Here is a 13,375-nt window from a genome sequence, read left to right as displayed (position 1 = left end):
TGGCAGAGTTCAATTAATTTTTTTTTTCTTGGCATGGATCGACTTATAAGCACGATCTATATATTTTCAATAGGGTTGAAATCAGAACTTGTTTTAAGCTTAATGTTAGCCTGCTTTATCCTCCACAACCAGCTCCGATGTGTGTTTGGGTTCATTGTCCTGTTGTAACTCTCAAGTCCCAAGTCATGTTCAAGTTTCTAATGGTTTTTGCTGAAGAATTCTGAGGTAGGCTTCCTTTTTCATTATTCCATCCACTTTGTGCAATGAACCAGTTCCACTGGCAGCAAAACAGCCCCAGAGCATGATGATCCTACAACCACCACCAGCTGGTACAGTGTCCCTCTGTACAGGGTGGTCATTGTGGCCAAACAAATCAATCTTTGTCTCATCTGACCACACAGCTATCCTCTAGAAGGCTTTTTCTTTGTCTGTGTGGTCAGCTTCAAACTTTAGTTAAGCTTGAAAGTGTCAATTTTGGAGCAGGAGGTTATTTCTTGGATAGCAGCCTCTTAGTCCATGGTGATCTAAACTGTAGACAGTGATCCATCGGCTTCCAGTTCATGGCAGGGCTGTACCATGGTGGTTCCCAGGTTGTTCCTGACCATCCAAACCAATTTCCTTTCAGCTGAGGGTGACAGTTTGGGTTTTCTTGAAGCAAAGTGGCTTGGCAAAGTGACTACACCTCACAATAACTTGGATACAATTGTTTGAACTTGGAATTTGCAGTCGTTTAGAGATGGCTCCAATAGACATTCTGGAGTTGTGTATATCTGCGATCCTCTTTCTCAGATCTTGGACGTTCCCATTTTACTGTGTGTTGGTCAATCCAATGAGTGCTGTAAACAAACCCTTTTTATGAAGGCACAGAGAAGCTACCAGCTGTAGTCAATCATGATCACTAACAGAAAGTTAAGATACTTCGGCCTTGGTAAGATAAGAGACATTTTGGAAGTTTCAGCACCTCTGAATTAATAATCTAAGTGAGCATATGTCAGGGTGGCACGGTGGTGTAGTGGTTAGCGCTGTCGCCTCACAGCAAGAAGGTCCGGGTTCGAGCCCCGTGGCCGGCGAGGGCCTTTCTGTGTGGAGTTTGCATGTTCTCCCCGTGTCCACGTGGGTTTCCTCCGGGTGCTCCGGTTTCCCCCACAGTCCAAAGACATGCAGGTTAGGTTAACTGGTGACTCTAAATTGACCGTAGGTGTGAATGTGAGTGTGAATGGTTGTCTGTGTCTATGTGTCAGCCCTGTGATGACCTGGCGACTTGTCCAGGGTGTACCCCGCCTTTCGCCCGTAGTCAGCTGGGATAGGCTCCAGCTTGCCTGCGACCCTGTAGAACAGGATAAAGCGGCTACAGATAATGAGATGAGATGAGATGAGCATATGTCAATTTTTGACCCTGTATGTATAATTTTGACCCTGTGTTGATTTCAGAAAACCCAAAGAAAATTAAAACTTGTGCACCAAATTCTAGTGGCTTTTTTTTTTTTATTAAAGATGTATGCTGTACATCCTGCCACAGAAAAAGAACAGTTCAAAGAAATCACTGAAAGCCCAAATATTGCCATGACATTCATATCCAAGATGACATTCATGTCACTGTATGTAAACTTCTGACCACAACTGTAGATGCTGGGAGAACATGTCAGCTTCAATATGGACAGTAACCCGAGCTTAGGATCGAACTGGAAATGTGACGTCAGGGTAGATAACTATAAGGACCCCATGCTGCTACCCCTCAAGGACCAGAATTGTGCAGTCCCTCTTATTGGACATGGTTGAACATCTTTGACTATTTGTTCCTCAATGATTGCTGCTGTTGTGTGAAGCAGTGGTCCAGCAGGACCAGCAGAACTACCCGGATTCAGTTTGAAAATCAAAGCTCATATAGACAGAAGACACGTTGTTGACAGGCTTCCAGCCTGCAGTAAAAAAGCCATCTGTCAGAATCACACACTAAATATGGATCATATATTAGCCTGTCACTCCACATTCCTCAGCACAGGTTCTATCTCCCCTTATATCAAAATCATTTAACATGCCGGTCTGAGTTCCCTATTAATTCCAGAGCTCAGAAGTCAGGGTGCCCACGTGTTAGTGATAGATCTCCGCTCCGGGAGCATTGGGAGCTCTTGTGGGTGTTAGGTGTGCCTCGGTTCTGATGATTATCTTGAGTCGAGCAAACACTCGGTGAAAACAAATCTTCAAAGACCAAACAGACAAAAGAAAACATTGAATGATTTCATGTGGTGGTGGGCTGAAAGGAGAGGAGCAGAACTTCCTGGGTTTTCTGCTCAGCCACGCAAACTCCATCTTAGAAGAATTTCAGCCATTTCCTCTTTCTCTGTCTCTCCCCCCTTCTATCAATCTGTCTCACACGTGAAACTGTTCTCCTCGTCTCTCCTTGATTCCCAGAGATCTGTATTTTTTGCAAGGAGTGTGTGGTTATCTGAACCGTGACTCATCTGGGATTAGAGTGTAATGTGATTTGTTTGTGTAATTATTTATTAGAGTTTTCAAACCACTATGTCATGTGCAGAGCTTTCAGACTTCACTCATTGTGCTTAAAAAATACATATAAAAAATAAAATATTATACAAAATATACGCCATGAGCAGTCTTCTTTTCCTCCCCGATTAAAAGCAGCAGATGAATGAAACAACATATGGATCTGGAATGATACTTGTGTAGGTGTTTTGAAGTCTCCATTATTAACTGATCCCTGGAAGCTCTGCCCCCTTCCCTTCATCTCACATTGGTAATGTTTTCACTGGTGCTCGTCTTGACTCCATTTCCCACCTTCACTTTCTGCCAAGATAAAGAAAGAATGATTTGAGTTTACTCATGTAAAATAAAGTCCATCGGTGTATGTTCAACTTGGCTAAAATCAGACGAGCACTGTATATATTTAACATCATTTAACTGGATTTATTTCGGGATGAAAATCATTGAAAACAGACCGAAACTATGAAGGAGTAATATAACTCCATAACATCAACCCCCAGCCCATCCCCAAAATATGGCATCATAAATATGTCACGGCAAAGCTGCATACATAAGAGAATATGGTAATGCATTGACCTGATTTCTGACGGCTTTTGTGACCGTGCGATGCCCATGTACCACCACGGGGAACCTGATTGTAAGTGCAAGGCAATGTATCTCATAAACACATGACCACTGGACAACAAAATTTGTATCTTTATTGACATAAGATATATGGGGTTTTATCCAGCACTTATTTTTAATTTTCTTAAAAAATAATAATAATATGGGATTATTTACGAACACTGTAGCAGCCCTTGGCATTCAGAACAACAGCATAAAGTCTTTGATGGGTGCATATAAGTTTTATTCCTCTTAAACATGAGTATAGCATCAAACACTGGAGGTCAAACAGCATAAACCATACACCGAACACCGTGAAAACTAAAGAAAACAAAACAAAACTAATTAACATAACATGGTTGTAAACATTCATCCATCCATCCATCCATTATCTGTAGCTGCTTATCCTGTCCTACAGGGTCGCAGGCAAGCTGGAGCCTATCCCAGCTGACTACGGGTGAAAGGCGGGGTACACCCTGGACAAGTCACCAGGTCATCACAGGGCTGACACATAGACACAGACAACCATTCACACTCACATTCACACCTACGGTCAATTTAGAGCCACCAATTAGCCTAACCTGCATGTTTTTGGACTGTTGGGGAAACCGGAGGAAACCCACACAGACACGGGGAGAACATGCAAACTCCACACAGGAAGGCCCTCGCCGGCCATGGGGCTCAAACCTAGGACCTTCTTGCTGTGAGGTAACAGTGCTAACCACTACACCACCGTGCCGCCCTGGTTGTAAACAAAATACAAAATTTTGCAGAGTAATGTTTACAGACTATGCTTTGAATGTTACACACCTTGCTCTGCTCAACCGAGGGTGCAAACCTCTACAAGTTTGCCAAACGTGCACCATTAACTTTTGCGCTCAAACTCTTAGGCTAAACCACAGTTCAACCATTGCACCAAACACAAACAAAACACTCAATAAACAGCACACACACTTGTGCATGAATGACAAATCTGGCTGACAGACAGCAGAGCTTTATTACATAGCATGCCAGACCTCTGACAGAGGCACATGGTGAGCATAAATACAGCAGCGAGCTTCTGTATGGAAAAAATACAGCTTCCTGGGCTGACAGCTCTGCCTGTAGCACAAATAATGAATAACAGCTCTGACCACCACTCACAAATACATTTTACGCTCAGTGGGAGCACTGTTTTTAGGCACTGCTTAAATATATATATTACATCTAGCTAAAGTTAGCCAGCTAGCACGAGCTGAGTGCCGAAGGATCAGAATAGAGCTCACACAGCAGACGGTGCAAGCTAGCAGCTCTATGGCTGACAGAAATGGGACAGGGTTATCTCTTTAAGGTAGTACAACTAGTTTTCATACAACTTTGAATTTGAGCTGGTCAATAAGTAATTATTATTATTATTATTATAGGCGGCACGGTGGTGTAGTGGTTAGCGCTGTCGCTTCACAGCAAGAAGGTCCGGGTTCGAGCCCCGTGGCCGGCGAGGGCCTTTCTGTGCGGAGTTTGCATGTTCTCCCCGTGTCCGCGTGGGTTTCCTCCGGGTGCTCCGGTTTCCCCCACAGTCCAAAGACATGCAGGTTAGGTTAACTGGTGACTCTAAATTGACCGTAGGTGTGAATGTGAGTGTGAATGGTTGTCTGTGTCTATGTGTCAGCCCTGTGATGACCTGGCGACTTGTCCAGGGTGTACCCCGCCTTTCGCCCGTAGTCAGCTGGGATAGACTCCAGCTTGCCTGCGACCCTGTAGAACAGGATAAAGCGGCTAGAGATAATGAGATGAGATGAGATGATATTTCCCACCCCTACTTTGAATAGTCCTTACTAATAATAATGGATGTTGGCTTGGCACTCAAAGCCGTCAGCTTCTTTTACGTTCATTTTCTGTATAAATTGAGCCAAGTAGTAAGTTTTGTTTTGAAGATTGGTCCACTTTTACTCTGAACTATAAAGCAGGGAATTTTTAAACAACGTGACTCTAAGATTTAAGTGCGGCGTGTGAGATGGAATAGACGCAAACTCTCCTCAGCGATCTCATGTTCCGCTCCAACTCATCGTAGTGAGCGTGGCTGAAAGGAACTCTCTAGCTGCATTCCTGAACCACAGGAAAGCTCAGCTTGTTTTGAAATCGAAGGGGAGGTCAGTTGTTCACAGATGCCACCCTTCCATTCACGTTTATATATATATATATATATATATATATATATATATATATATATATATATATATATATATATAAATAAAACATGCACCCCAAGAACCAGCTTACATCTAGAATAGAACAGCTGGTCACTGTGGAAAGAAGTATTGGCGCCCCACGTGTGCCCGTACGGTATAAGGAGCTGCATCTTGTTCCAGCACAGAAGCACAGATTAACCATTAACACATGCTTAATTGTAGCACATGTGTTTGCAGATTGCCAGAAGAGGAAGAAGTCACTACGGAGGAAGCTGGACTCCTTAGCCAAGGAAAAGAACAAAGACAAAGGTAACACAGATCTTAATAAATCCCTCAGGTTTGAACAATGTTTTGGAAAATTTTCCAAATCCAGCCCAAGATTTATAAACCTCTGATAAGATGTTAGGATGATGGGAAAATGGCGACAACCATCTCCCACAGAAATAATTCAGTTTATTTTACTCTGACGTGATCCATTTTTCAGACTTCACAAGACACGAAGCTTCTCCCACTGTGTCAGATCCCAGGTGTAAAATCTGGCTGACCAAATAGAAAGAAAGAAAGAAAGAAAGAAAGAAAGAAAGAAAGAAAGAAAAATGAAAGAAAGAAAAAAACCCAGGGTCACACAGATGCAGTTTCTACTGGGATATATTTAGAGAAGTGTAAAGTTCTCCTTGTAAGGCGACATGGCTCTGAGCGAGCTGACCTTGCACAGCATATTTGGCAGGGCTTCCAGTTTTGAGGGGAAAAGAACTGAAACATCAGGACATCGGGAAAGCCACCATGTCCCACTGCTTGCCCATGTGTTATACCCTTTACGCTCAGAGACTGTGTGACCTGATTAAAACTCCTCATTTTAGCTATTTTGAAATAAATAAATAAATAAATGGGCGAGAAATAATTCGTCTTATTACAATTGAAACTTTGAGATGCAACTGTTTTCCCCAGTCAAACGTTGATGTTTTTAATTATAGTAAGTAAGATTGTTGATGCTGTGACTATGAAGTCTTGGAAAATTCGCTTGCAGTGAAAACGACTTTGAGCTCACTGTTAAATATAAGGACTAAAATTTAGGGCAGGAATCCAGTGTAATTAATCATTGCCAAGGGAAATATTCTTAAAGCACATACTTAGGCATGACATTTTGGTTTCGCATGGAAGCATTGCTGTTTTTTTTTTTTGTTGTTGCTTTTTTTTGTGTGTGTGTGTGTGTTTACTTTTCATGTTAGAACACATACTGTAATAATCCTAATGCATGCCCAAGAGGCTCCTTTAATTACACGTGCTGTTTGTCATAAGCCAGTACTCCTTTGAACTGGTCTGTCTTATTAGAGACTAGCAGGTCTGGTAGTCACACACACACACGCGCACAGTCGCTCGTTCTCCCAGCATGCATATTTTGTCTGCTTGGACCAGACTGGACTGTATGGACAGCATATGGCCTTTGCTTAGTATCCAGCTGTTCATACTACTATAGAACGAAATGCACACATACACTGTGTGCACAACACATCTACTCTGGAACACTTTCAGATTTCTACCGTAAGACATAGAAAAGACAAACAGCCTGGTACGTCACTCCATGTACCTCCATAATGTCTTTCTTTGGAGCAGCAAGCAGTTCTAGTGTTAGCGCAGGCAACATGGTGCAAAGGTTTGTCTACAAACAAAACAAAGAAGACAGAACAATTGCTAAGTAATGCATGTTTCAAACTAATGCTAGTAGAAGGGCACTCGGTAGAGTGGATACCTCCGGCAAGCCACATAATAACAATATCAAAATCAAAGCACTTGAACCATGGATAATACTAAAGCTGTCCACCAAATTTCATCAAAATCCATTCAGTACTTTTTGAGTTACATTGGGAACAAAAAAAAAAAAAATCCTAGATCCGCATATATATCTGGATTTGCATCAAACTCTAATCAATTGTTCCTTTCCCATGGCTCACATTTCCTCCACACTTCATCAAAATCCATTCAGTACTTTCTGAGTTATGTTGGGAACAAACAAACAAACGGAGGTGAAAACATAACCTTCTCCAACACAGTTGGCAGAGGTGATAAGGGTATAACACACTGCAAAAAATAAAAATCTTAGGAAGTTTATTTGTCTATTTTCAAGTCAAAACATCTAGCCACCCTTATTATAAGACATAATTGCCCAACAAGCAAAACCTCATTTAGCTAGAAAGGCTAGTTTTTAGACAGTCCATCTTGAAAATCTTGTATAGACAAAATGTCTTGAAAAAGTCTTATTTGGAGCACCTTTGAAAATAAAACAAGTTTTTTTTTTAAAACAAGTAAGTACATTTTGGACATTTATCAAATGCGGCTCATCTTGTTTCAAGAAAAAAAAACAAAGTATGCTTGTTTTGGGAATAAATGAACTTTACTGAAATCTTTGAATCTTTCATTACAATTCAACTCCACCTTACATATCGTAAGTTTACTGCGACTGTTTTCTCAGTCATTCAGAGTGAGCTCCTTCTAGATGCTGTACAGACTCTAGACCAGACAAGTGCCTTCAAAAAGGCTATGAGTGAGTGGACGGCGTTTTAGTGAGGGCTTTTTGGAATGCTGTGAGTTAAGTTCAGTGGTTTTTTTGTTTGTTTGTTTGTTTGTTTTTGTGCCTGATCTTGTAAACCCCTCGTACACATGAATAGTCAGTGCCCCAAAATGCACTGTTGCTTTGGCGTTGTGTAAGCACTGTAAGTCAAAATGCGTAGACTTTTTTATTTATTTATTTATTTTTTGGTGCCTGAGGTCCTGGGGAAGTGGAATCTTAAGAGATGTTTTAATGTTTGAATGTTGAAATGGGAAAAAAATAATAAACTTGTTGCAATGCTACATGTGTCGTCAACTTGATTTAAGATAGTCTCTGGTCTCATATCGAGAGTATTTTACTAATTACAGGTCACAAAAGGAGAATCTTTTAAGCTATCAATGCTTAGTTGTAGAATTTAACAATCCTAATATTAGTATATTTATCTTAAATTCAGTTTTTACTGCTAAGACTTTGTCATGAATTTAAGTGAAATACCCTTAAAATGAAATCAATAAAAATGACTTGAATGGCTAAATGTAAGAAGTACGATCTTGTTATAAGAACTATTTTGATTATTTTGAGTTAATCAGATCTCGCATGATAAGTTCCCCAATCTTATTTTGGAATTATTTCATCTAAAAACAGGTTAGATTTTTCATCTTACTTTAAGAAATCTTACCAAGTCAAATTTGACTAGTTCCATTGGCAGATTTTTTTCCCTGATTCAAGCAAATATGCTTTGTTTTAATCTTTTATTTCTTATTTTTGAAAGGCCATTTTTTGCAGTGCAATGTCTCGCTTTGTGCATGTGATGCCTTTGACCTCATGACAAAACTTTGAATTCTTCATTATATCTAAAATTTTAAGGATTTTTAAAAATTGACGATGAGTTTTATAAACGAGCTCCTTATGAATTAGTAAAAATACAAAAGCACTATGGGGTGGATAGATCCTAAATTTATTAGCTCGCCCACCAGGCAAGATGAAGCTCAGGTGTGTTTACCTTGAAACCTAATTGAATAAGATAAAAACTGGTAGCTTGTATGTAAAGAATAATAAACAGTGAGTCAAACTTCTTTTTCTTCTTTTGGCTGTTCCCATTAGGGGTCCCCACAGTGGATACTGTCCCTCCATCTTCTCCTGTCCTCCATATCTTTTTCTGTCACACCAACCGTCCTCATGTCCTCCCTCCTTCACCACATCCATAAATCTCATCTTTGGTCTTCCTCTTTTCCTTCTACCTGTCAACACCATCTCCAGCATTCTTCTCCCAATATACCCTGCATCTCTCCTCTGTACATGTCCCAACCATCTCAATCTCGCCTCTCTGTCTTTGTCTCCAAGCCGTCCTACATGTTCTGTCCGTCTAATATACTCATTGCCAATACTGTCTTACTTTGTCACTCCCAGTGAAAATCTCAACATCTTCAACTCCACTACCTCCAGTTCAGCCTCCTGTCTTTGTGTCAGTGCCACTGTTTCCAAACCATACAGCACTATATTGCTGCTCTTACTACTCTCTTGTACACTTTTCCTTTCACTCTTGCTGGCAACCTTCTGTCACAAATCACTCCTGACATCCTCCTCTCCTTCATCCATTCCAATCTGCTCACAAAACAGTGAGCCGGACATTATTACAAAATAAACCCTGACATGGTGATCAGGAGGGCGGCATGGTGGTGTAGTGGTTAGCACTGTCGCCTCACAGCAAGAAGGTTCTGGGTTTGAGCCCAGCAGCCGGTGAGGGCCTTTCTGTGTGGAGTTTGCATGTTCTCCCCGTGTCTGAGTGGGTTTCCTCCGGGTGCTCCGTTTTCCCCACAGTCCAAAGACATGCAGGTTAGGCTAATTGGTGGCTCTAAGTTGACCGTAGGTGTGAATGTGAGTGTGAATGGTTGTTTGTCTCTATGTGTCAGCCCTGCGATAAATCTGGTGACTTGTCCAGGGTGTACCCCGCCTCTTGCCCATAGTCAGCTGGGATAGGCTCCAGCTTGCCCGCGACCCTGTAGAACAGGATAAGCAGCTACAGATAATGGATGGATGGATGGTGATCAGGTACATTTCCTGATAATGACTGGCTCGCTCTCCATTATCTCACTTATTACTTGGCTGCTTACTAAAGAAATCCATAATTTGACACAAAATATTGATGAGCTCACCAGCTGTAGGCGATGAGCTATTGCCATCACATGGCGTCCGTCGTCTGTCCGTCCACAATTCACAAACATTGCTACTCCTCCCTGAGTTTTCACTGGATTTTGATTCTGATTGTTTTGTTTTGAAGATCAAATTGTTCTAACTGTTCTCATGAAGAGCAACTTAGCTAATTATAAATAAGTCTGGTTTCTCATGGCAGGGCCGTGTGAGCTACTGCGTCACCGACGCTCTGGTTTAAAACTAATTTTATTGATTTTGTGCTTCCACGAAAAGGCATCTGTTAGATTCGATGGCTGGAACGTAGCATGACTCTGTCGCTTCCTGAAAAGATTAGCCTCGTTAGCATCTGTTGACATTTTCTTTTCTATTAACCAGTCTGGTTAAACTTAAACACTGCTCTAGACATTGTTCCGTTTAGTATTTATTTCATGTCTGTCTTCAGTTTTGTCGATTTCTCTGTCGTCCAGCTCTTTGTGTCTTTTAAGCTTTTTCTGCACTGTTTGCTTGTTCTCTTTTTCCTTATAAAGAATTAACAGACTGTGGAATGCTGTAATTGACCAATCAGAATCGAGTATTCAAATGAGCTGTGGTAATAAAATGGATTAACGTATAGAGGACTAGTTAACTAGTTACAGTACATTAAGGGAATGAGATGATATGATTATGTAAAACAACATATTTGAGCTCTTGATAAGACGTCAGCGTTTCAGCTATAACATGATTTTTTTAAGCACTTAAAAGATATTATTTAAGTATGACTAGCAGGTGTATTCTCTCTCGGCATGTTTAAACACAAGGTGACTGCATGTACTGTAGGAAGCAGGAGAGTTTGCCGACATGACAGTTTTGTCAGCTGCGTGTTCCTGATTCTGAAGAGACGCACACTAATAAAGTAGCAAAAACCATCCTAGTATTAGCCAGGTCATGCTTTATGTGATGTGTGTAGTGCAGCGGGTGGTGCAATTCAGAAATAGGAGTTTGAGGTGCGTCACACCAGCGTGAAGCACATTACATTCCAACATGCCAAATGTAATTTTTTTTTTTTTGCAAAAGTCATTAGGGTTTGATTTTTCATTGATGGAGAAAAAAACCAACCCAAATGTTGAAACTGATGGTTCCATTCCTGACTTCCTGATGTCATGTCACATAATTACCTGCTTGCCTTACATTATACCGTTATGCCTGTCTCCCTGTTTTTATTAGCTCTAATCAGCTAAAATAAAAGATCTGCTGTTACAGGAAAGACTGAGCTCACGCTTTGTGACAGCTTCTACACTTTCATTCCAAGATCTACAAGATGTCTTGACATTTATAATTTATACCAAATTGCTTATAAACATGTTCACTGCATTCAGAGCATAATGTTATTCAAGTCTTGGAGATTAGAAATGTAGCTGCTTCCTTTTTTGAAGCAAAGAAAAGAAAACATTGGTCCCCAAGCTCTGTGATGTCAAGTGAGCATACCGTAAGTGTTGATCTGTGCTATTCCTAGAGAAAAACCGACCATCAGCTGTGAGTGTGCTCAAAGTATTTACTGTTTAATATTCTATATATTTTAGATTGTTGTCTTGGCGTGAGATGCACCAACATTTCACTGATTCCGTTTCAGAATGATGTTTACTTGTAGATTAATTATAAAACGAAGTACATTTTCCTTTTTCATTAAAAATCCAAAGGGGGTGAAACTTTCTCTGATAAATGCTTACTTCTTGGTATTACTTATTTATTTATTATTACATATTTAACTAAACCAAAACAACCAGTTTATGCATTTTTGCCAAGCCAAGTTTGAACTGCTCTTTCCGATCTTTCTCCTACTGTCTCAGAGAACGCACCGCAGGCGTTCGGCATCTCCTTATCACAGGTGATCACCAACGACCGAACCCAGCGTCAGCGACAAGAAGGTCAGAGGGAGGAGCAGAGAGACACAAGTGACCTGGTGTCCTCCATCCTGCAGTTCGCCACACGTCGACCCACCAAGGAGCTTTCCAGCAGCAACTCATCACTCAGCTCCACCTCGGAGACGGCAAATGAGTCCACTTCATGCAACACGCCCGAAGCAGCACCTCGCGCTCGCAGGAGGGTGAGGACAGACAGCTTTCAGCATGAGTGATAAAAAAGGGCCTTTTTCAGAGCACCTCAAATGATGAGTTTTAATTCATGTGCTCTGATCTAAAAATTATTAGAAAAAGGGTTCGAAAAAATCCACCTTTTGGTGAAGTTGCTTCATCTCACACTGAAAAAAATGAGAAAAATCCAACCTTAAATGAAATATATTTATTCAGAGAAGAACAAATCCCTCATCAAGAAATAATTGTCTTCAACAAAAAACACATGTACCACTATTATTTGCACCACTGGAAATGATAACGAACACAATGTAACTGAAGCATGCTTCCCATTTAAATTGGACATTTGAGAGGTGATTAGAGTGTGTAGGAACATTCAAGCTGTAATCCATGACTTCCTGATTAACTGGGGAGCAAATATGAGGTGACACAGAGGCCAAATCCCCTTAGTCATGTTCCTCCATCAGCATGGGAATGATAAGAGAACATATAAACCAAATGAGGGAGAAGTGTGTTGATCTTCATAAGTCAGGGAATGGTTATAAAAAATAGCGACTTGCCTGAAAATGTCCATTTCTACTGTTAGAGCAATAATAAAAATGTGGACACCAGCTGGACCTTTGATAAACTTGCCTGGAAGAGGACCCAAGTTTATTTTGATCCCATATACTGTGAGGAGGATGGTAAGAGAGGCAAAGAAAAACAACAACAACAAGGATCACCGTTGGTGAATTACAAGAAAAATAAAATCTTAGGGTTTCCAAATCTCCAAACCCATCAGATGCCACCTCCATGCCAACAGATTATTTGGAAGGTTTACCAGAAAAAAAGCCTTTTCTGTCAGTTAACCACAAACATAAGTGCCTGAACATTGCGAAACCTTCTACAACTTTGAACGGAAACGTGTTCTGTGGTCTGATGTAACAAATATGATCTATGGAGGATGGCTGTAATGAAAAGAACCCAATCCCAACTGTAAAATATGGTGCAAGTTCTGTAATGGTTTGAGGCTGTTTTTCCTCCAAAGGCCCTGGAAACCTTGTTAGGGTATATGGCATCATGGACTCCATGAAATATCAGGACATTTAAAATCTAACTCTGGCTGCCTCTGCCAGGAAACTAAAACTGGGTCGTCACTGGATCTTCCAGCAGGACAGTGAGCCAAAGCATATGTCCAAATCAACACAAAAATGGTTCACTGAGCACAGAATCAAACTTCTGCCATGGCCATCTCAGTCCCCTAACCTGAACCCCATTGAAAACCTGTGGGTGAGCTGAAGAGGAGAGAGCACAAGAGAGGGTCTCGGACCCTGGATGATCTGGAGAGATTG

The 13,375-nt window shown here is 41.0% G+C and overlaps 1 protein-coding gene across 2 annotated transcripts in view; it reads left to right on the top strand.

Moving 5' to 3' along the window:
* Positions 1-13,375, top strand: part of LOC132866138 (rho GTPase-activating protein 6) — a 321,679-nt gene that overhangs the window by 253,351 nt on the left and 54,953 nt on the right. For both annotated transcript variants that reach the window (XM_060898731.1, XM_060898732.1), the window contains exons 3-4: positions 5,511-5,582; positions 11,802-12,058. In XM_060898731.1, the coding sequence (XP_060754714.1) occupies positions 5,511-5,582; positions 11,802-12,058 (329 nt within the window). The remainder of the gene's footprint in view (positions 1-5,510; positions 5,583-11,801; positions 12,059-13,375) is intronic.

Source organism: Neoarius graeffei, chromosome 18, assembly GCF_027579695.1.
Source record: "Neoarius graeffei isolate fNeoGra1 chromosome 18, fNeoGra1.pri, whole genome shotgun sequence".
NCBI classification, from domain to species: domain Eukaryota; kingdom Metazoa; phylum Chordata; class Actinopteri; order Siluriformes; family Ariidae; genus Neoarius; species Neoarius graeffei.
This window is presented reverse-complemented; position numbering and strand designations above follow the sequence as displayed.